The sequence below is a fragment of the Embiotoca jacksoni genome, unplaced genomic scaffold, assembly GCF_022577435.1.
Source record: "Embiotoca jacksoni isolate LCO1_2020_lvr unplaced genomic scaffold, fEmbJac1.0.p SCAF_9, whole genome shotgun sequence".
NCBI classification, from domain to species: domain Eukaryota; kingdom Metazoa; phylum Chordata; class Actinopteri; family Embiotocidae; genus Embiotoca; species Embiotoca jacksoni.
Window position 1 is genome coordinate 2603401 of NW_027185447.1, and position 25020 is coordinate 2628420.

The 25020-nt window shown below is 41.8% G+C and overlaps 1 protein-coding gene across 2 annotated transcripts; it reads right to left on the reverse strand.

The window, feature by feature from the left end:
- Positions 1–722: 722 nt before the first annotated feature.
- On the reverse strand, positions 723–13956 carry ttll10 (tubulin tyrosine ligase-like family, member 10). Of its 2 annotated transcripts, XM_069141438.1 has the most exons (13): positions 10673–13956; positions 9073–9439; positions 8731–8887; positions 8481–8599; positions 8156–8276; positions 6809–6894; positions 5115–5295; positions 4438–4609; positions 2990–3130; positions 1892–2008; positions 1724–1817; positions 1334–1522; positions 723–1261 (listed from the first exon to the last, which is right to left on the reverse strand). In XM_069141438.1, exons 2-13 carry the CDS (start codon positions 9296–9298, stop codon positions 864–866), a joined length of 2001 nt encoding a protein of 666 aa, XP_068997539.1. In that variant the 5' UTR covers positions 9299–9439; positions 10673–13956; the 3' UTR covers positions 723–863. The 2 variants fall into 2 exon arrangements, with proteins under 2 accessions (XP_068997539.1, XP_068997538.1); XM_069141437.1 differs by having other exon boundaries at positions 9073–13956.
- Positions 13957–25020: the final 11064 nt, after the last annotated feature.

Consider the following 25020-nt stretch of genomic DNA (forward strand, 5'->3'; position numbering starts at 1 on the left):
GCCAGCATGCAGTGTGTCGTTTCCACAAAGCCCCCAGACTGAAAGGTGGTAAAGGTTTTTGAAGAGCAATTGAAGATAAAAGTTTTCGGTCGAGTCGCAGCAGAGTTGTTGTTGCTCCTTCCTTCCTGTCGGTTGCCTGTCTGCAGTGAACTGAGCAGCTTCCTCGCACTTTAGTTATTTTACACTAAAATAGTGTGAGTTATTTTACACTCACACTGGGACACTGCTGATGCCTCAGCGTGACAGATAACACCCGCTTGTGTTGACACTGAAAGACAAGTTGACCAAATGAAGGCAGAAAAAAAAAAAAAAAACTGCTCTTCGTGCTGATAAGACGAGCTCTCCGATGCCTGACTTGTTGAGAGGCGTGGGGATGAAGCAAGCTGTCCTGTTGGGAAACACGAGGCCATGCCTGCCTGTGTTTACACGCAGCGAGCTTGAATATGGACAGACAGGAGAGATAATTATGAGTTATGACACAAGAGAGGTGAAGAGCTGCCATCAAAACAAGCTACAACAACTGTAGAGTGGAGTCTCGTGTTGATCTTCCTGGTTGGGCAGAATGACTGACGGATGTCTTTTCTATTAGACACTTGCTGTTAATTTGAGAATGAAGGTTGTGTGCTATAATTACACAAATTAAAGGCCCTCTTTCTGACTAATTCCTCTCCAAACAAGAGGACATAAAATGAAATGAGACCAGGTGATACTGAATTGTCAGAGATAAATATGTATTTTATTGTTGCATTACATTTTCAATTTTTTTTTTTGGACAGCACCAGATGTCCAAAGTGTAAACAATTTAAGGCAAAACTTTTTTTTTTTTTTTTTTTTTTAGATCACAGCAGTTTGCATATTCTGCATCACAGCTCCTCTTTTCGACTCTTTGTGTCGTCTTCTTCATGTTCGTCCACACACGCAGGAAGTCCAGCATGTTCAGGGAAATTCACCTCTGGAGAGTAACACACAGAGCTCTGCTCTCTCAGAGCCAGTGATGACAGCGACATGATCAGCCTCACCTTCTGCTGAGGGTGCGTCGCGTCATTTTCAGCCTTTGAATGATGAATCAAAGTACATTTGCTCGGCTTAAGTTCGACCCGAGTCCTGCTGTTCTTACTCCTCACGGTCCATGTGCTGTTGTTGCTGCTGTGTGAATGTGAAGGCATCTGAACCTGTGAGGTGGTTTGATGAAGGGGTGAGGTGGAAGTGGAGGTGGCGGGACGGTGGCCAGACTCTGAATTACTCCCCTCATCACCGCTGGCTGAAACATACAGAGAATTACCAGGAGATGCTGAAGGAACAGTCTCGCCCTCTGATCCAGACTTACACCTACCGGGTTCAGTCTTTTGCATCTTTTTGGTGGTTTTCTGGTTGAATTCGATGTTTGCGTTGCTCTTGCTGCTGGCCAGCACAAATTCAGGAGTTGCAACACCGTTATACAGCAGCACAAACTCTCTCTGACTGGACAAAGAAAGGATGCTCTGCCGGAGACGACACTTGTTGAAGATCTCCAGAGTTAAATCTGAAGAAGAGAACGACGCAGTGGTGAGCAAGTACATTGATAACATAACACATGTAATAAAGAGAACTGTGGCTGTACCCTGCAAACAGTGAAATAATGTGAGAACATCGTTGGTTGAGTGGCTTTAAAAGAACATTAACTTGAGCTTCTGGCCTCTGAAATGTGCTACGAAGATGATGATGATGTGAGTTGTGAGCTCACCCAGTGTCTCCACAACAGTGCTGGGTATCACCTCCTTCAGCACCTCACAGTTCGTGTGTAGAGCTGGATTACAGTTCATCTCCAACAACCACACCTATTACAACCACATGATTAATACACATGTTGAACACCAGCTGTCAGTCAGATATTCAGTGACGCCCCATTCACCTGGAAGTCCTCGTCGATCATGAAGTCACAGCCGATCAAGTCAAAGAATCCCAGGCGGCAGACCAACTTGGACTTGACTGCCAGGAAACACTGGTTCATAATCTGCTGCATGCGCTTCTGATGCATGAAAAAGAAAACAAAGTCAATCATTAGGCTTTAAAGTGCAATAATTCTGCATCTATATCTGAAAAGCAGTGGAGACGATTTATTTCAGTGCTATTTAGGAATGATTTGATGATTTCTTTACTCGTGACTGACTGGACTGATTGATTTGTTCGGCCACGGAAGTCATGATGCTCAGACTTCTTATGTGATTATCAAATAACAAATACAAAAACTTTGGAATTGCAGATACATTTGTATTTGTAATACAACAGCCTGTTTCTATTAAGCATATCAGACTGCTCTCATTCCCAGGGTGACAAATACTCCTGTTTAGTCACAGGGGGGATCAGTTAGATACGTACAAGGTACTTTATGTCTTGTGCTCTGTGACGAGGTGGGTTGAAAAAGGTCATGTGACTTAGTACAATGTGTGAAAAATGTGTGTAGGGATGAGGTCATGGGTGGTTAGATGAAGCAAAGCCAGGGATATACCCGGGAAAAACAGCGTTTGAATCCATGAAAAAGCAAATCAAAGTGAATTTCATTTAAGTGACCCCAAACATTATCTTTTACTAACAATAACAAAGTTGATTTTGGTGCCTAAACAAAAAACAAAAAACCATATGAGATGCGAACAGCTTTAAATACAAATTTCAGGATTTGAAGCATTGGGAATAAGAGGGTGTTGCGTATATACGGACACATTGTGGATGTCTGTATGTACGTCAGAGTGTGTCACAATCAGGGTTTGAGGCATTATTCTGACAGGTGAAGCTAAAAATGCAACAACAAAATGTGGTGCACTGCCCTATTTGTTGAACTACATGGCAATCTGGAGAAAAACAACACGTGTGATGTTTCGTTGGAGTGATAAGACGATGCATCCTTCGACAGGAAGGAGCTCATCCAAACTTAACCATAACCTCAATTAGCTGCGAGTGCCAACAGCCGTCATTAAAACGGTAATTGGTCCCTGAGAGCTACGACACTCACTGCAAAGGCGCCCAGCACCCAGTCCCTGGGCAGAGCCTTGGCAACCTGAAACCTGTCGTTGACGTAGGTGTTGAAGTCCTCCATGGACCACACAGTGTCCTCCTTCAGCAGGCTGTACAGAGGGTTCTTCTTCTGCATGTACTGGAGGTGGACAGCAGGGGGACCAGAGACACACGGAGCAGTCAGCAGAGGCAGGCAGACGTTTAACGCAACAACTGAACTCTCATCTATTTAACCTCTTTCAGACAAGTACTGAAAAGAAGGATGAGCAGTACTTTTAATATCATACTACGTCTTGTTACTTTCAAGTAATCGTATCTTTAGCAGGTTAAATATTTAACATGCACATAAAAGATTCTACACTGAAAGTAGAACCAAAACTGATCTGTGATGTTGTACCAAGTTGAAATGAAAGAAAGTCAGCATCAGAAAAGTGTTGTCAGTCCTGATCTAAAATATACTTCATGTGGTCACAGTAATCCTTCATTCGTTATCTAAAGACCGCTACATGCTTCTCTCTGGTTCAGTAAAATGGATTGTTGCAGAGAACAGCAGTGCTGGATATATGACATGAAATCATCTGGTCCTTCAGCAGCATTTAGCAGCATTTCCCTATAAATATTATGAAGAGAGCAAAACATGTCCATTCACTGCTTGTTCATTCCTGGTTCTTCTTGTTACTGAGTGTGGGCATATCACTATTTGACAACCTTTCAACCACAGACCACTGAGGTATGTCTGTGTGCGATTAAAAGACGTATTTAACAGAATGAGCAACCTGCGTTGATTTCGTATTCTTTCAGTGCAGGAAATTATTTTAAAAAAAGCAACATCAAGAAAGTTTAGAATGTTTGCTTAGCAGAGACATGCCAGTAGCATGAAGGCCTCATGAATTTCTACTATATATATAGAATATACATCATATATTCTATATATATAGTAGAAATACTAAAAGTCTCTTAATTCATATCACCAGACTGGAAACTATAAATAAGAGAGTAAATAACAGCTTTATAACAATGAGTCAGTGACACTTGTGTTATTAAACCTGTTGTAAGAGTTCTCAACTGCGATATGATGTGAAAAAAAGGACGTACAACCAATACGACATCCAAATTAGTCATAACAGTATTAGGCAGACTATTCTGTGAATTTGCCACGTTCGGCAACCTTCGAGAAATCACGGCATTTGAAAAGATACAGCTTGATGTCGGTACAGAGTGGAAGGAGTTAATTGGACTCATTATTCCAGGAATTCAAGGCTGTTTCGAAGCACCGCTGGAATGATCCATTTTTTAACCTGCTTTGATGAAATGTATCACGGAGATGTTTCTAACAGCCGTGTGATTTCCAAACAGCAGATAATCAAAAGCCAGTGTGGGAATTCTTCTGACCAGCCAGGGAACCTTTGATATTCTGACAGAGTATGTCTGGTGTTCGGGGTCTACCTGGTTGGTCAGGTGGGCAGAGAGGTTGTTGGAGCCCGGGTCATAGAGGTCGCAGGTCAGTCGCACGTATCCGTGACGAAAGAAGACCATGTAAGGCGCGGTGCAGGCGATGAGAAGGTAGGAGCGCACGTCAAACTTTTTGCCTTTCAGGAGCAGCGGGCTCCGGAGATAACTGAGGGCGAAATGTGAGGTTACCTTCCAGACAACTTCAAAAGCTACATTTTCCATTTTTTTTCCAATTAGAAGATGTAAATGTTTGAAAGCAAAGTGCCTAAAATAAAAAAAAAAATCCCATTGAATTCTGTGAATACGAGCACATACGAGTACAAACTTACTGAGAGCAGTATTTGTTAGTCACTCTTTTCTCTAAATGGGGCCGGCCTATTCACAAAAGGTTACCAACTTTTAGTATTACGGTATGGTTTTCATGTCAGTTATATTGCTATTATTATTCAAAAATTAGGCAGAATGATGCAAAACCTCACAAGTGTAGTTGAGAACTCCAGCTGAAGGGTAAAATAATTTTTTGAGTCTGTTGGTGCATCTAAAAAAAATACACCAAACCTTCTAAAAGCAAAGCTCATCAGGCAGAAATCAACGGCATATATTTTCTATTCCTCTTGGAAGTTGCCTTGATGAGGACATCAAATATCAGTTGATATTAATTGTTCACCCACTGTTGGACGACGTGGGCCTGAGGCTGGCGGTGAAGCAGCTTCCTGTTTGCCCGGCTGTCCTCAATGTGCTGCAGCTTCAGTCTGAGGGCAGCGACGTCCTCGCTGCTCTTCAGCAGGAAGATCCCTCGGCCCTGGTTCAGACCGGTGGGCTTACAGATCCACATCTCGTTGTTGTTCACACCTGGCAGGAGTATCAAAGGGACATCAGATCAATGTTGTACAGGCTTTTTTTTTTTGTAAAGTGCTATAATAACAGCTCTTATAAAAACATACGGCACGCAGAGGTATGTAATATACAGTAAGGCCCCATAGTGTCCCGTTCTATACTGTTTTTTAAAATAAGCTCTTTGCTCCTGTTATTTTTATTCTGTTACCTTTTTGTGTGTTTGGATGAGACTTGTGCTGTGTGTGAAATGAATTCCCGTTTGCCCCTGAGTGCGCTATATTTGCACTGCACCACTTTAACAAGCGCTCACACCTGAAATGTGTGTAGTATTCTGCAATAGTTAAACATAACTAAGTTTATCTACTGGATTGAACTTTAAAGAATGTGTACTTATGTCTTTGCTTTTCTTTCTGTTATCATATTTATACTTTGCTGTTCTACTCCACTGACATTTCATAGATTAATATGAAAACAAACACACCAATCAGCTTCTTCATAACCCATTCAACTTACATACAGTATATAAAATAGAAGAAATTAGATACATTACTAAAATGCTGCTTACATCTTGATGCATCAGTTACAATTACGTCATTTTGCAGCTTTTGCTTTTGTATATGTACCAGAGGAACATTGTGAATACTGCACTTACTTATAATAACGTACTCTCACACTGAAGTATTTCTACTTTGTTATGTGACCTACATCTCAGTGATGGTACACAATGAGGATACCCAAAGTCTCAACTTACAGACTCAGACCTTATTCTCAATTGTAGAGGCCGGTGGATCAGTGAATTGTGGAGCGATGTCAGTCTTTTTTTTTTAATTCTTATATATATTTCTGTTCCACTCTGTAAGGTTTGGTTCTCTGGTTTATTTCATTTTCTCCAGTCTTATCTTCCACTGATTCATCCATCAGCTACAGATCTAAACCAGCTGTCTGTGTCTTTCTGCTGTTTACTTAGTGATAACCATGTTTGTCAAAACCTGTTCACCACGTATCATAATGTTGTGTGTTTGTATTACTACAATCAACATAAAACCCAGAGGAGCATCTCATATCCAGTCCCTAACATCAGGGTTTAATATTAAATGTGTTTTATTAGGCTCCGTTTCGTCCAGTGTTGCAGCAGCAGCAGCAGCAGCAGCTCACTCAGATCCTGCTGAGCCGATCTCCTCTTGTTTGTGTCTCAGCCCCGCCCTCTGCTGACTCGTCTCCACGGCGACAGCATGTTCCCCTGGTGATTTTATCAGGGCCTTATGGGAGGTGAAGTGCATAATTGTCCAACGTCCTCAACCTTTTGATTAAACACTCACCGAGGTAACTGTTGTCTTAACACCAAGCACAGTTCCTTTCTGTTTCCTTTCATTGTTTGATGTATGACCGGCCAAGTTAGATTTATCTTCTGTTAAACTGAAGCCGGCAGCCCGAGGGTGAATCCAGCTCAACCAGTTTTGTTTATCGTTGAATGAGGATACCGGTGTGTAAGAGATCAGCGTAGGTGAGATGTGTTCGAGCACTTTACCCTCCTGTTGGGCAAAGAAAGCCTCCCTCTCTTCCCTCACATCCATGCGGTAGGTAGTGGGAATAAAGTCCTCCATTTTCAGCCTCCTGCAAAGTAAAATACAGCAAGAAGGAACATGAACAGCTGAGTGTGCTGAGCAGTTTGAAACTCTTATGAAGGATCTGATGAGTGTGTCATATAAATTAAAGACGTTACATTACATTTCATTTAACTGACGCTTTTATCCAAAGCGACTTACAATAAGTGCATTTCAACCACGAGGGTACAAAACCCAGAACAACAGGAATCAAGAAAATACAATTTCTTCCAGAAAGCCAAACTACAAAGTGCGATCAGTAAGTGTCATTTTAAGATACTAAAGTTCTGCCGTTCAACGTAAAGTCTGAAGAGGTGTGTTTTTAGTTTGCGGCGGAAAATGTTCAGAGTTTCCGCTGTCCTGATGTAGGTGGGGAGCTCAAAATCGGGGAGAAATCAAAACTGCCTGAAAAAATTGTTCTCGGTAGAAGTTACACGTCATGTTTAAACCACAAAATGATGAAGGATTTATAAGACCACATCAGTGTTCCTATGTTCTGTTTATATGTACCGTACGTGCAGATGTATTTCTAATCTCACAATCTTGATTGACTCATTAATGTCAGGTAGAACTTGTTCTGATGGAACACTTTGCACGTGTAGAGATGAGACATGCCAGTTATACTTTTCGGCGTGTTGATTGTTGGCTCTGATGTAGTCATTGTTGTTTCCTGTTGCGACAGGATTTTAAAAAGGGTAACACGCAGGAGGAGGATAATGACTGAAATAGTCAACGTTCTACTTCCAGTGAGTCAGACTCACATGTGGTTGCCCAGTATCTGTTCTGTTGACTCTTCACTTTGTTTTGTTTCTGTTTTCCTAAAAAGTTACACTTCTTATTTAGTCAAAGGTGTGAGTGTATATTTAGGTAATACGTTCCTTCCTTTGACATTTCATGCATTCATTTAAAGAATCAGGTCGTACAACGCTCTGTTTATTATTTGAATGATTAACCACTTAAGTAGTTCATAATACCGAGACATAAAATGCTAAATAAAAAGCAGGTGTGATTTAGTGTCAATGCCCGATTTTTTTTTATGATAAAATTTTGCCGTGCTTATTGTCGAGTATCACAGATTTTCTTCTAATCAGTATTTACAGAGCCGGGCCTCTACTGAGCCACCATGATGGTCCAGATGGTTGCTGGGAAATTCGTGACTCAACTATAAATCCTTTAATGGAAATATATCTGTGTGTTTATAATCAATACAGCCGGTCAGGATAAGAGATGAATATCAGAGGAGACAGAAACCGAAAAGAGGTCCAGTTCACCTGAGTTCTTGACCGTGGTTGACTTTGCTGCTGACTCGCTCGTACTCTCGCAGACTGCTGAGGAGGCCGATCTTCGTGGTGAGCACGCTGTTGTTGGGGATCTGGAACACTAACTGCTCGCCTGAAATGACAATTTTAAGCTTTCTTTCTGTGATTAGAAGACAATAAACCTCATAACAAGAAAAATAAGTACGTTTTTTGAGATACACATCATTTTCGGTCATTTTCTTTCTTGCTTGGTAAAACTGTGGTATGTTTTTACCATAGGAGGCTGCAAATAAAGTGAAATACAGCATCCAGAGGACATCTTGTGCTTTCTCTCTACCTTCTCTGAAGTGGCAGTAGTTGGCAGTTGATTTGGTCTCACACCACTTCAGTTTGAAATCTTCCCTGTGCTTGTCGTAAATCCTCGTCCATCCTCTGCTCTCACAGTAACTGCTCACTCTGAAGGAAGAGTCCCAGAGGAAATCAAACACACTTGTTCTTTAATCACATTGCAGACCAGAGGTGAAGGGTCACATGTAAAACCAGCTTTAGACTCACAAAGGGCCATTTTTTGAATACTGACTACTTACATTTCACCCCCATTGGTTCCTCCAAAGAAGTAGAAAGGCCCCAGCCTCCGGGGCTCCTCTGTCTGCCCCTCCCTGTCCCTGTCTGTGTGGGAGCGCTTCGAAAAGACCCTCGATTTGGACCTCCGGAGGCGTCGCTGCGCCTTGCATGCACCGGATGCTTTTACATCCATAAACACATAAAAATCAAGCGTGCAAGATTTTATCACATGCACATGTTTTTTGTGTTGTCTTTATTTTTTTAAAGTGTCAAAATGTGCAGATTTGTATTTTGCTGTGTTGCAGCTAATAATCACTGAATGGACAGAAACTGCCACTTTTGTTCCCGCTCTTCCCCTCACACACCTGAACCTCCATTTTGCCTCTGCTGGTTGACAGTCAAGTGGGAAAGCCTCCCACTCTCGTCACGAGTCAGTGCCTCCTCCCTCTGAACCTGCTCCAGTCCACTCTCTGATGTCACCACCTGTATGCCTCCATGGTCGGGTGACGGAGGCTGATCTGTTCCTGGCTCCTCCTGCTTCAGGCTTCCTGCAGGCTTCTTATCCCCACGGGGAACCTCAGTTCCCTCCATTTCCGTTTCTTCCCCTTGTTGCTTCTCCTGTCCTCTCTCCTCTGCCTATCCGTCGCTGCAGAGCTCCACCCAGCACTCACATCACATAACCTCACTTATAACTGTTCCAACACGGAGGACCGTCTTTTGATGTGCAGTGAGCTTGTTGAGAGAAAGTGAGAAAAAAAATTAGATGTTTTTCAAGTGAATCAGAGTACACCAACAACATAAGAGACAAAAAAAAACAAAAAGCCCCAGTTTACTCTTAATTAATAGTATCGTCCATTCGATTCGATATAGATTCCCATGAACTTTGTTGTGGGTATTTATAGAGCACAGAGTGGGGTTTCGTTTCCTGAAGCAACAGCATCTGATCAGACTGAGATGTCAACTGAGTGTGCAAAACATTTCGCAATCTAATGTTCCTGACTGTGTTAATGTCAGTGCGTTTGTATTCAGGTATAATCCCATTTCACCATGGAGGCCCAGTACTGGGACCAGGCAGTATCTGCTATCAAAATGATCAAAATACAATTTAGCATTTCTTGTGCTATATTCCTATGGTATCATATTTAGTAGAGTTGCAGCAGAGGATTCTTTGAAAATGTTCAATAACATTTGTGTTTATTGTCTCATTGTTAAAGCTGTAATTTACTCTCCTTTGTACAGTTTTGATGAGGCAGAAGTAAAAAAAAAAAAAAAAAAAAAAAAAAAAAAGTCCAAGTCACCAAAAAATAAGGCCAAAGTTTGGCCTTAGAGTTTTGCATCTGTTCCTGACTAAATATGGTGATGTTGTGTTCTGGAGGAAATTTCAAAAAAAATAACCTAAAGGTTTAAAGGGTTAATAAAAAAAATTCAGCTTCTGGCGGTAGCTAGCACCTAGCCTGATGTTTCCAGACCCAAATTCACTGTGTGAATATAAATGGGTCTGGGCATACATAAGTAATTGTTTCCTGTCGTTGCATCCTATGAGGTGAAGGCCTCAGGTTTATTTTGAAACTATTGGACCAGCCTTTAACCAATCAGCATTGACCACCATATGCGCTCAACCGCACACACTGGTCACTGATTGGTCCGCCGTTTAGAGCGGCTGAGCAAACGTTAATGGATGGAACAGGATTTCCTGACTGATCACAGTGAGGAAAACTGAAGTTGTGAGCAATAGTCTGGCAGAGCCAGGCTAACAAGCATCTGCCAGTGGCTTATTTAGACTTTTAGTCTTGTTTTTGTCTGTATAGCTGAAATATTAAAATACTTTACCATACAATTATAAACAAGAATTAATGTGGGAAAAAAAGAAAAAGAAAAGGTACCTCTTTAAAATGAACGTGGTGTTTTGCATTAAAAGACAGGAGCTGAAATACTGTAGCTGTATGTAGAAGTGAAGAGGTTTACCTGCAACAGCAGCGTCACACATGGACAGGCAAGACTCTGTGAAAAACCTCCACAGCTATTCTTCTTCCTCAATGTGCACTCGACCTTTCAGTCCAACTGCAGCGCCAAGACAAACCGTAAAAAACACAGACTGAAGGACAGACTGAAATCACATGGTCTGTCTGCAGCTCAGCCCACTGAAGTTAGCCATCGTGTGCCACAGTGATAGTAAGCAAACCCATTAGACCAATGTAAACAAGCGCCTGTTACTAGGGTAATGGGACCCTTAGTAACAGTTGCTACCTTTAGAATGAATCTTACAACAACAGCGACTGAAGACAAACCAACAACTGAAGATTATGTATCCCACACCCACCCCACCTCCACCTCCACGTTTAGCTTCATTCAATATTAATCACCTGTAAGCCTCTGTTGTGTGAACCCTATGGTAACACGAGAGCCAAGTGTCAATCAAAATGGATTTGCCCGGTTTCCAGGTTGTTATTATCTGACTCTACTGGTACAGTAATATTGTCTTGTCTGTTGACATTTATTTTGTAAAGTGTCCTTAAAAATGTTTTATTGGTTAATTATCAAACTAGAAAATCCATGTTATAAGTTTTACATTCTATAAGAAAAGTAAGGAGATAAAAAGATTATTGGTGCAAAACATAATAAGGAATTCTACCTTCAAATCTCTTTTAGATACAAAATAACTTGAGTTGTAAGTACACCTCCATTAAACCTAACAGAGCCAGACATAAACATCAGTGTATTTTAACATTGATTTATCCAGCTGAATCATTCCTAACTCCTGCTGACAATATCATTAATCACACAGTCTAGTGCCAGATCCAGCTGCAGGTATGCAGTTGAGCAACATAGCATTTGTCTGCTCGCATGGCAAATCCACTAATTACCTTCTGTCTCAGTGATGTGACTCGGGAGGAAACACCCAGGCCATGCTATGGTTGGCAATTATGCATAATCTCCCTTCCTGCAAACAGCCTGATAATTGACAGGGGAAGGTGACTCTTAGACCCATGCAACCATATAATTACACATATAGTAGGGTAACCATGAGCGACACATACACCAATGTACTTTAAGTACAAACCAAAAGTATAGTGCTTTTAATACATATTTAGAGACAAAGAGAGATGAAGAACTGAACTGATATGTTTTTATATCGTCAGTGAGCTACAGCGGAGACCCAAACATGCAACGCTTTATGGGGGTAAGAAAAAATGTCTGTTATAAGTTATATCATTAACTGGAATGAAGACCAGAGAAAAACAGCAAAGTCCACAATGTGTCGGGTCAGCTTTGGTTTGACCGACACATTGCCAACATCTGTAACCTGATGGGATGACAGGCTGCCACAACTTCTTCCAGTAACCAGGCTGCTGTCTGGCTTCAGTCTAACGGCGCTGGTTTGCTTGTACTTGTACTAAACACATAGAGAAATGCTGCTTATCCTGCAAAATAAAATCTACAAGAAGGAGACAATTGTCACCAAACAGTCTGGTCACTTCAGTCATTTGCACACACAAACACACACACACACACACACACACACACACACACGCGCGCACGCACGCACGCACACACACACACACACACACACGCACACACACACATACACACACACACTCTCAGTTGTAAATGTAAAATGGCAGCGATAAGACAGAGCTGCTCTGTAATGATGTGACACCCCAGTCATTAGACGTGGGCCTCCCATATTCCTGTTTAACAGAGCTTTGTGTGGAGCCACTGTCAGCCACACCTTGATAAAGAGCCGCCATCTGATAGACACACTGTACAAAGTGCTGCGTAGGTGGACAAAGAGAACAGGCTTGTTTTACAGCCCTGTCGACCTCATGGTTCACCATCTGCCAAGAGGTTCAGTGTGTGTGTATTAATATATGAGCTTACATGTAGATGATTGTGTACTCTGCTACTCTGTGTTCCTTTCTTTGTTTTACATATTTTACAGTTTAAATGTGAACTAATAACGTTCCCATTTTGATCTGAACTCCATCTGTTAAATGAGATACTTTTTACTTTTCCTTGCTTTTTCTTTACATTACTGGAGTTTAACCTTCTGTAGGTGTCGCTCTTCACATATTCATCCATGGCAGCCACCACTGCTCACATTAAAAATCTAGATCTCTAAAGAAAGCCAACACATCAGAGAGGATACGTCGCTATGTTACTTCGTTGGGAAAATCCTTTGATGACGGAGTGAAAATGTGAAAAGAAAAAAAAAGAAGAAACAAAACGTGAAGACGGTGATATGGAAACTAAACACGTGAAAATAAAATATAATTATATAAAAAGTAGGTGTGTGCGTTTGTGCCTGTCTGTCAGTCTCGGGGCGGTGAGACTATACGTTGTGTGTGTGTGTCTTTGGAGACTCGCCCATTCTCATGTCATTTCAACTGCCTCCTACCAGGAAGTGCAGAGCAATTACAGGGATGCAGCCTGCAGCAATGGTGTCCTTACACAACCCATTATTTGGAAGGATTCTCCTTGTCATGGTGTTATAGTGGAAGAAATGGAGTTAAGTTACGATGTAAAGAAAAGCTTGTCTCAATAGGGTCTCTCTCTCTCCCGCTATTCATGATTTCCTTACAGAATTACAGCGGTGAAGCAGAAGGGCTGTTGTAGTGAGGGGCCACGCCGTGTTCCCAGGGTCTTTATGCACTCACTCCCACTGGTGATAAATGCACGATGGAAACACAAAGATAGTCAGATTTCACCACGATCTACAAGCTATTATGTCATGTTTTTTGTCCGAACAGTTGTTTTGTCAAACTCCATGTTATCTTTTATACATTATTAAGTCAGACTAGACACAGAGTCTGTGCTACTCTTTCTATCAAAAACCTCCACAAACTTCCCTGCTGTGTCTTTTAACTTTAACATGCATGATGCTTGTTTTTGGGACACGGTGTGAACTGATGGCGAAACCCTGGATTAACGTCAGTTGGTTACACCTTCAAGAGCTATGAAAAGACACGGGAGGAATAACATTTGATTTTCAGCTGGAAATGAGTCACCGATAACAGCAAAAACCTTTGGCATCAGAGAGAGATGGAGAGATGCTCCAGATTTAAAACAGACTTAAAATACAGAAACTAAAGAGGAAGTCTTTGAGTGCTGAGGCCTCCAATCTGTGGTCTGTGCTTCAGGACTGAGGCAGGTCAGTCAGGTAAAACCTCTCAGCTACTGGACCAGGGCTTGTATGTGAATGTCTTATGCCTCCATTAATGGGATATAACTAAAACTAATATATCAATCTATCAAAAAAAAAAAAACAACACAAACACTTGCTAAAAACACATTATTCCAGCCAATTACCCTAAAACCCAGGATTTTCCCAGGTTTCTGGAACTATGCATTTCCCCATAATTTTTGTAACTATTATCATTTATCTAAAAGTGCACTGTCTGGGATTAAAATAATAATCAAGAAACATTGGTAAAACTTAGGAGTGAGGCTGTAGTGGCTGTAGCGTTGTGTTATAACGGGGGAGAAACCCCGGAAACAATCCAAAAATGATCCACGCTGTCTTCCCCTGTTTGATGAAGGCATTGACACTTCTGTGTGTACAAAAGTAACCGGAGGTGACCGAGCTCAGCCACTACGGAAATTTTCCTGCAGATATGATGACATGGCAGCCAACTATGCAGATAGGCTTGCTCAAAAACAAAACATCAGGGGGAGACCTGCCATCTAATGTTCCTGCGTTTGCTTGTGTGCATGAGCTAAGCTACATTATCTCAGCGTGTCAGTCTTCGTGTTTAACAGCAACACAAACTTAACAAACTAAGTCTCAGAAAGGTGAAATCAAAGTTACATGCGACGGGACGGGTCCGATGTGGAGCCTGCTGGTTTTTCTGTTGCATTTTACTGCATTGTAAGTAAACCAGCTGTTAGCTCTGGGAGCTACATACTGTATCACAGGACCAGTTTGGTGAAGTTGGATCAAATTCGTTCACTTTGTTGCAGGAAGTACGTCAAAATCAAGCACAAAAGCTGCCAACGCAACCTGCAACCTAACAGCACTTCATTTCTCTGCTTTGTGACGTTCACGTCGGCTCATGGTTGGCGTCGTCCACGTGGCAGATATCCTTCTCCTCAGCTGCTCGTTGTGAGTTTGTGTTTCTCCTCCTGTTTGTGTTTGGACGTGGCCTGCTGCTGTTGTTTATTGTGTTCGTGGCTGCTGGGTTAGCTGCACAGGACAAGGAAGGTAAGAAAGAGTCTCATTGATCATGTGGAACAACTTATCACATTATAAGATCAAATGTTATTCCAAGATAAATATGATATAGTTATATTATTATGAGTTTAGCGTAATAACATGAAACAATTGTATGTTGTGATAACGTGAAAATATCTTCTGACAACATTAAAATGTGTTTTTAACATGAAAAGCATCTTGTTTTAAGAATAGACTTGATATTGATCCGTTTTACGTAATCGTACGCCAACTACATTTTCACTGTTTTGAATGCAGCGGTATCCAAGTTGGGTTGGATGTGAACACTATTTTACTTCTTATGTCTTTCTTGAGAGCATACAAAGTAGTTATTGGTAAATTATTGTTGCTACATCCAATATTGTGCTTTCAAATATCCACAAAAATGTTAGCATGCTAAAATAGCGCTACTGTTCCCTTTTGACAAGTCGGAGTTTCAGAGCAAATGCATGAAGCATTATGGGTGGTCACATGTCTGAATAGATCATTTATGGACACGGTGATATACGAGATATGATAGGACAATATTTTAGGAAATAACAGAAGGAAACAATTACAATTACTGCTTGAAAGCTTGACATTTCCTCAATAATGATGGCAAACTGTTTCCTTTAATGACAGAAAAAAAATAAACATATAAGGAGAGACAACTCTGACGAATCAAAAAGCAGATGCAGACTAACATCTGGAGGTGGGTGCGTAGAAAAGTAAAAGCTATCCTGTGTTACTTAGTTATCTGTTACAGGCCTGCCAACCACACAGTGTGATAAATCTCTCACATCTCATGTCTTTATCTGCAGGTTTTATTTGATAGATTCTTCTATTCAAACACAGACCTGTCAATAGATGAATGATTGTGTTAAAGACTGAGTCATTATAACCGTCGTCATTATGCCTTTAATTCCTTTTACACGTCAGAACAGAGCACAGGGGATACAAAAAATGGGAATATGACGAGCAGCTGAGATTGCAGTGAAATCTTCATGAATGACTTATTTCTTTTGAATGGGAGTTTCAATTGAAATAAGTCACCCATGTAATACCGCGTGACAACTGTTCCTCAGATTAAGAGGGTTCAAAACCAGTTTTTTTGCATTACATGGGGCACCGGGTTTCAGAGTATGCTTTCTACTTTGTAAATGTAAAAGAAGAATATGAGACTTTATCCGAACGTTGCTAGACTCTTGAATTGCATTTTTCTCGTTAAGGCTCTGCTATGAAACTGTTTTTCTCAATCTTTGAAGAAGGCATTCGTTTTAGTACTGCAGCAGGAGTTCTGCTTATAAACAGTTAAGAAACGTAATAAACCTATCAGCTCGACTCCTTTACCCACGAGGTTTTTAATTGCACGTCAGCACACAGAGGTATGTCACAGCCGTTTAGCCTCTGCGGTGCTCTTGTTCCACCCCACTGACAAACCCAGCTAAGTGAAACAAGCAGGAATCTGGTCGGACTGCAGCAAGCATGCACAGACCAGTGTAGGAATCCTCCACCGGCTGTCTGCCAGCCAGGAACGTGACGTCACCAAGGGAGAAAGTAACTCATTACAATTACTGCTTTGAAGCAATTAGTTTTAATTTCACTGGTGCATTTTAACTTGTGAGTGCAGGGTGAACCATAAATACACTGAGAACCGACTGAGGCCCAAAGGTGGTCAAGAGATCAGTTTTTGGAGAGATACAAATGATTTATGGAAGGTGAAAAAAAAAATCATTTATACATTGAAGACATTTCTGAACCTATTCTATTTTTTTTTATCACAAACAATATTTGTAGTGTTGGCTTTTCATAATAATTTAAAGATATCATGTTGATCCACACTGAGAAAAAGTGGTGCTTTTTAAGTCAAATAACCAAAATTCCATCCATGAACCTTTATCTGATAATCTATTTCTTCCTGTTGGTTGACTTTACTTTATATTCTATTGGATTATTTGAGGATTTATTTCCCAATTAACTTTATTTTACATAAAAATGTCTGACATTGAATAGAAATGTCAGAATATATTCCGGTGTTTTTCATAGAAAAAAGCGTACGAGGCCGAATTTTCCACATTATCAATTCAAAAAGTAGCTGTTTGTCCTGCACTTTTATCTTTTAGTATTTTGGTCCACATTAGGCAAAATTATGTCTTAATTTTCTTCACACATTTAGATATCACATGTATTCAAGATGGCTGCCACCTGTTGTTTGTAACCCTATAATATAGTGCATCCTTTTCTTCCGTTGATGCTGCAATTAGTAAGCTGTATGATTTAAAATAGCTCTCCCAAAAAGTTGACTGTTTTGACCAAATCATATTAATAGTGTCTGTCTCAGTGAGCACCAAACACAACAGGCCTTTTTCACATCAGACGTTTGGACGTAGAATAAGGTGTTACTAATAACATAGCAATGGCTCTGTTATATTCAAATGTCACACCCAATAATAAAACAATTAATCTAATTAATTATTCATTTTATAATCTACACCTGTACATTCCATCGTTGAACAAAATGACCTGTCAAGCATTCAGGCAGTAAATTACTGAACTTTGAGCATATGCTTTCTATAATGTACCGTATATGAGCAGACACTCTAGTCATATATGGGACATTAGAGTACATTATAGAGGACTACGCTTTCCTTTGTTGTTCCTCCTAAACTGTTAACTGTGTCTTGTGATCACAGACCTGTGAAATGTGACTCTGCTGTGAGTGCTGGATGGAGATTAATGATTAAGTCAGCCTGAGCTTCGATTCTGTATTTGTGTTAAGTAGTCTATTTTTTTACCCTGTTCGTGATGCCGGACCGAAATCAGTAATATATTAGGAATGAGACAATGACTAGGAACTGGCATTGTAACATGAAACATTTCTAATCAGCTAAATGTTACATACAGATGGACATGCTGCTGGATCTCATCATGTAAGCAGTATTTCATGTAAAGTGTTTATCAAATGAAGAGTGGCATTCATTAAGTCTGGGATACTGCTGTAAGGGATTTAAAATTTCTGGGACTCACAAACTCTCTCCTCAGTATGGGAGATCAATGAGGCCTGAGGTCCGTTATGTGAAGAGGCTAAATGGGTTTTTTTTTTGTGTTTGTGTTCCAACTGATAAAATCAGAGCTGTGTTTAACCAGTCAACTGAAGCCCCGGGCTCACCGGCCTAATTAAACAGCACATCCATACTACTGGCTCTGCGTGTGTTGCTGTGAGAGCGAGCGACAGGGACAGAGTGTGTGTTAAAAATAAATACACCTTCTCGTCTGAGTCTGTAAGTGGAACCCCTGATTATACAGACTATGGATTTCTGTAGGCAGCCTACTGTTAAGTCGCCCAGGAACCTGGAAGTGAAAACGCGCCTTGTGCTGCTTCGCTTCTTATCAAGCTAGCCCACTGTGTGCTGCCATAGAGCGGGACACAATGAGGGCTTAGCTGATGGGGGGACCTCACGGGTAAATTGAGGCATTTAAAAAGAAGCTCTGTTCGGCGGTAACCTGATCCACACCTGACTGGGGCTCGGCATTCCGGTGTGGCCGAGGGAAGAGTTCAGAGGTAGAGACTGCCACAAAGGAACAGCGCTATCTGAGTGAATAAAATAAAGACTCTGCAAATGTGCTCGGAAAGAGAAAACCAACAAGAGGGACATTTCAAGTGTTTTCCTACTTTATTTAGAATTTCCATTTCCATTACATAACATCACATCACAGTGAATGCAGTTATAATGTTATGTACAGAGTGTATCATAGATAGCAAAGTTTCAAAAACGGTGCGCATTGTTCTTCTGTACCTGGAGAAAAGCCAAGTCCCCAGCAGGAATTCAGTTATTACAGTAAGAGGAAGAAAGCAGATCTTTCAGCAGATAAAAGAACTTTTTTATAATACTTTACATTTACATCAACATTCCTGCCAGAAACTAATTTGGTGCGCAGCATTCATCTGAAAAGCCCTCTGTGAGTCGAGCAAACGTATCCTGGACTGCTGCTCAGTGGAGAAACTCTGACTCAAGTCACATGGAAGAAACCACAAGAAATCAATCCATCTTCCAGTGCAAGGATCATAGTTCCATAGTCATCGTCACTCAAAACCATCTGCCACTACTATTAATATGTTGATGTGCTTCCCTGGACTGCCCTTTGTCAATACACCGCATGTCAGATGCACGAGAGCGAGAGAAGGGGAAGGGAGAGAGCAGAAGGTGATGCCATTCAATGGACGGCATTACCAGACAGTATTAGACACCAATTATTACATCTAACCATGTCTGGTAAGACGCCTATCAACAGGCTGGAAGGATGACCTCTGAGCTTTCACCTGTGCAAAGAGGAAGACGAGAGCTGGAGGAAAAACAGAACAGAGCAGCAGAAACAGGCTGGAATGAGCAGTTCCTCTTTTGTTGCGATCGCAGATCCTGCACGCAGTATAATGTCCTCTCATTCATACATTTAAACCGGTCAAGCATGCAGACAGAGAGACAATAAAACCCACGAGAACACAGACCAAGAAAAATAAGCAAAGTAAGCTTGAACGACACACTTCTGGTCCAATCTTTCTACATTTTTCAATGAATACAAAATATGTGACAACACAAAGCAAAGAGATAACTGGAGGGGAAAAAAAAAGGTATTTCATGTTCTGTGGTTTGGATAATGGAGCTGCATGGGCAAATAAAGGCGTGGCTCAATATTTGTGGGGTAATTCACCCTCCTTTAACAAACACTGGGCTTCAACTCGCTCCATGTCTATTATTCGCTTTTGCTTCTGATGTCTGTTTGAATACTTTAAATTCACATCTGTGTCCAGATCATGATAATTGTTCATTGCGTAAATTAATCTCCACTTGTTTAAGTTAACAGCAAAAGATATCAGTGTAGGTTTTACCTTCTAACACACTGCCTTAAGTTTGTTGTAAGAACTCTATTTAATATCTACATGAAATAGGTATCACGGGATTTTCTTTGGAAAGTTGGGGGGTGGGGGGGGGGCAGAGCCTCTGTAGTTTTTTTTTTTTTTTTTTTTTTTTAGCAGTAAAGCACTCTGAGATCAGGTCATGTGTCAGTTTCAGGATGTGCCACGCAGGTAAGGCCAGGTGGACCAATCGCTGCCACACAACACAAAGACCAACGCTGTTTAGGGGAGGGAACAAGGAAACAAGGCCCTGCTGGACCGGTGGAACCGTCAACCAACTGCTATTCTTTAACTTGGGTGTGGTGGGGTTGCCATAAAAAAAAAAGAAAAAAAAGAAACAGGACAGGGAGGTGAGGAAAGAAGTAAAAGAAAAAAAAAACATAAAAGCTGACCTTTAGGGCTATATCTGCATAAAAGATCTACTCTTGCTCAAAGGAATCGGTCTCATGAAAAAGAAAAGGACAAAAGTTCATGTATTTTTACACAAACTGATGCCTTGTCTGTCAACACTGCATCTGTGCCGCGCTTCCCTTTTTAAGTTTGACAGATCGGCAGTACAGTGCAGTCTGGGCATCTATAATGCAGGTGTATTGTAAACAAAAGGCAGTGAACATTTCCTGGAAATTAACTCAAAAGGTAAAATGCGAGACACTTGAATATTTACTCACAACTCTGATCCAACTCTGCTTGCTGAATTTACCCTCGTAAACGTGTTGAAATTTAAAGAGAAACGGTCACACCGGAGTCCATCGAGTCACCCAGAAAACATCGTTACCAGACAGTGTTAGAACAACAGTTGTACAATCCAGCACTGTCGGGTAAGATGGATCCTGGGAGCCATTTCTGAGTCGATCCAGGGGCCCGGGGTGGGCAGCACGTTGCTGCTAGCGCTGCTAAAGTGGTGTGTCTGGTTGCAGTCTGCAGATGACTATCATCATCATTACCAGGCAGTATTAGAGAAAGTGATGATATCCAATGCTGCCTCGTAAGATGGAGATACTCACCTAAACACGGAAAAATCTCATTACTACACCCCGAACAACACGCGCTGGTACAAAGGCGGTGATATCAGGTATTATATGTCATACCTTTTAAGACCTTTGCCTAAGAGAAAAAGGGGAACTCGGCTTTAAATGTTAAGTGAGAAATAAATTAGGATTTGACACAAACTGAATCTGCAAAATGATGCAACTTTTTCTTCCCACGACTCTAGTTAATCTATAGTTTTGTGATGGTAAAGTTGAAGCTAAAACTGCCCAAAAATAGCATCGTAAATAGGCGTGGGGAGGCCTATATCCGAGACCACGTCTCCTTTGTGTAACGACTGAGCCCTTGTTGTGTTTGGGCTTTTCATCTTAAACTCGCTGTCACAGAAGACTGGGCCACAGTGGTTGTTAATGATTGCCAAAACCTGTTCTGACTAGTCTAAATCTATGGCACGGCAAGGCTGGGAGGGCTGCTTTTCACACACGGCTGGCTGATACCGATTTCAAACGCCGCACATCCGCTCAAAAAGTGCCACAAAGTGTGAAGCACGTCACCCAAGGGGGAGCCGCTTCTGTCCCCACATCTCACTGCGGCACAGCACTGTGTTTAAAAGTTACAACCTGCTGCTCTGCCTCTAATAAAGCGCTGTTGCCAAGTCGGGTTTCAGCAGATGTTTTTATGGAATCGCAGAAAGGAAGAGCCCATTTTTGTTCCTGTTTTCCGTTGGTGGACCTCTCAAGCCGTTGTCTTTGTGTTTGCCGAGTGATGAAAGGCTGATGGAATGCTGCTCAGCTCGACCTGAGCCAACGCTGTGTACGCAGAAGGTCACTGAAACAGCCCTCGTTTACTGAATAACGTGGATCATTCGCAGGTACAGCGCGTCAAGTCCTCACACCCCATACTGACATCTTAATGTACATTGTTATCAGATATTTTAGCCATTACAGAGTAGTGGAGAGTTCCCCTTTTTCTTTGACAAAGAATCGACGAAATCTCGATTTTTGCTCTTTTCCTAAATAAAATTAACCCTCTCCGAGTTAAATCTCGACTAAAGTGACAACATTATTGTTCTCAGTAAGAAAGAACAAGTTTCCAGTCATCCTGCAAGCTATGAAAAAGTAGAGCACAGGCGAGAGAGAGAGGGGGAGGGAGAAGGAAAAGAGAGTACAAGGGAGGGAAAAGTTCGGGAGAAAGAAGGTGGAGAAGGAAATAGAGAATGCACCTGTAACCTTACCGTCATGAAAGGTACCCCAAGGAAAGAATGTAACAAAACCAACATAAAGTGAGTAAATTTGGAGGGAGGGGGCTGAAAAAAGAAAGAGAAAAAAGATCTTGAATTTCCAGCCCGCTGCCTGAGAACGCTCCGTCTTCCTCCCGGTCAGGCAGGCCCCATGAAATGAGAAAGCCAAGCAGACCTGCTCTCCCAGACTCTATTTAGTTAATCATCAGCATTATAAACCAGTGCTGCAGGCCCTCTGAGGAAGACAAGAGGAAGAGAGAAAGAGAAAGAAAGAAAGAAAGAAAGAAAGAAAGAAAGAAAGAAAGAAAGAAAGAAAGAAAGAAAGAAAGAAAGAAAGAAAGAAAGAAAGAAGGAAAGAAAGAAAGAAAGAAAGAAAGAAAGAAAGAAAGAAAGATAGAAAGAAAGAAAGAGTGGAAAAAAAATTAGCCCAGAAAATTTGTGCTGGTAGAAACAAACAGTACCTGATCAAAGTAGAGCATGTCGTGTGTCACTTTACGAGTATCTAGCCAACCACTACGTCCCCTTAGTTTGTCCTCCATTTGTCCAAACACTTCCTCTGCTGCTCCTAGCCATGGGTATAGCCTGCACACAGTTTCTTCCCATTGTTGTAGGTAGCGCTCGGTGCAGTGGGAGTCGCAGGCGCTGAGGCTACCCACGCTTTTTGCCTGTTGGAAGTGAGGCGTGATCAGGTAACTCTGCCCTCTCTCCTGGAATGTGACTCTGCTGTGAAGTGAACAACCCGATAGGTAAACCGGCCTGGCCCTTAATCAATAGTTGCTGCCTTTGTGAGAAAACAATGGCGGGGGGGAAACCCAAAACCTTATTTAACTCCAGACCTTATCTCAGCGCCGCCTAATTGGGCCTTCAGACTGCCGAGGAGCAGCGTGGTAACCGCGATATCTGGGCCACGGTGCCGCTTATCGTCCGTGTGTCACTCAAGCTGCTTGGTTTATAAATGTATTCTCAGTAAAGCAGGTTTACATGCGTTAGACTCCTCCCATCTCTGGCTCAGTCTCATTTGACCTCTGCGTTTTGAATATTTCCAACAAAGGAATCAAATATTCACCAAATTTGACTATCAAACGGGATGTCAACTTTTCCTTTCAAGCTTTCCTACATACGACCTATTCCCCTGACCAGCAGCTTCCTTTGGCCTTTGTGTTCTGAATATTACAAATACAGTAAAAAAAAAATTAAACTTATTATTTATACTGCTATGAATAGCTTCACAATTAGCATGTTGTCATCTCCCTGGAGACTGCAGAGTGATGCCAAAAACTGCCAAAAAAAATATTTGAATTTTGTATTTTTAATTATATTACCTCATCAAAGAAAAAAAGTAAACTCCATGCTGCAACATGTTAGCATAGCATTAACTTTTTGAAAATCCCCCGGGCCCATAATGCAGCGTCATTCGCCTTATCAGCTGAATCATAACCTAACCTCTCACCTCATGAGGCGATAAGAGCCGCACTTCCCTTTGAGTTCAAACCTGCGACTCAACAAGTCCACCACTTCTTCTGCTTCTCCCGATGATTAAATGTCACCCTGTTGAAATCCTATTCTGCACTTCCCGCCCTGCTGCCACACACTGGCAGGGCCACTCGCAACTCATGTGACTCGCAGCTATTCAGGTGTATGAAAAGAAATGAACAAATGTTCCTCTTTCCGCCAATCAGAGTCCTCCACCTCGCTCTGCCGTTGTCGCCGTACAGTATGCGGTCGACATTTTTCCCTCCATTTTCTTCTTCTTCCCAGACTTCCGCAGCCCTCAGCTGCTAAAAAAAACCCCACTCTTAACATCGGCATAGACAACTTAAATCCCTTCTGTCTGGTGGGAATTCTCTCGCTCTGTTCAGTCCAAAGCTTCTCTCTGTCTCAACTTGCAGCCAAAACCTCAGAGGCAAGAAAAATGGATGAGCAGACATTTTGCGTCCCGACTCGCATCAACTTCGTAACAATCAGATCTCGACGTTGAAACGCCCAAAGAGGAAATCGGTACCAGGTTAAGTTATATCTGTACAAGATGAAGACTTTACAGTTCAACAAGTTGTAGAAAAAAAAAAGTTACCGTACGAGTTCCAGACTCAAAGGAATTACCACATATTGTTGTTAAATTAATCAGCTGTAGCTGTATTAATTTGTGAAGCAGTTTCATACCGTGATGTCGTGGATTTCTCCCGATTTTAACGCTCTAAAAGCAGCGGACAGCCTCTGTCTTCATATCCTCTGACAAGTCTGGCAGTTTGCCTTTACCTGCCCCAACTGGTCTATCCAGTTTAGGAATGAGCGTTGGCCTCTATTGTTTCCTCTTCTTTCTCTCTGGTTTAAATGGAGCCGCAATTTGATACACGTTATTTTTGCTTCCCATCGAAACTACCCGGACCCTCCTATATCAGCACGCATTCGCAGAGGGCTTCGTGCGATGACCTAATTCGGTCACCGCACGTTTTCCTGCTCTTAGCCGATTACCGAATATCCTTAAAAGTTTTAACCGTGCCGTCGCTGAGCGACAGGTTATGACGACAGCTCAGGTCTTAAAGATGGAGAGTGAAGACAAAGAAGGGATCGCGGTTGTGAATTTACCCGGTCTGTCCCAGGTGCGGTCACCGAGCCAGAAAGCCAAGACAAGAGGCATCATTGTATGAGGGCTCTTGACGCCCGGCTGGCGAGTCTTCCTCTTTTCCTGCGCCTGCTGAAGGACGGTCGACCTCTGGAGTGGCGATTATGAAGAAAACTAAAAAAAAAAAAACTAAAAAGCCGTCCCCTCAGGTGGATGCAGCCGTAGAGTCGGAGGAAGAGCCAAACACCCCGGAACAAACCCGACCAGTTTGAAGCGCGTCACTTTATCTTCCCGCTGCCGGAGCGAAAACTTGTTTTTTTCCACGAGCTCTCGGTCGGTTGGTGTTGGGCAGTTAAGCTCCTCGAGAAGACAGAGGCTGAATTTGTAAAGGGCTTGGTTTACATGTAGCCTGACCCCCCCC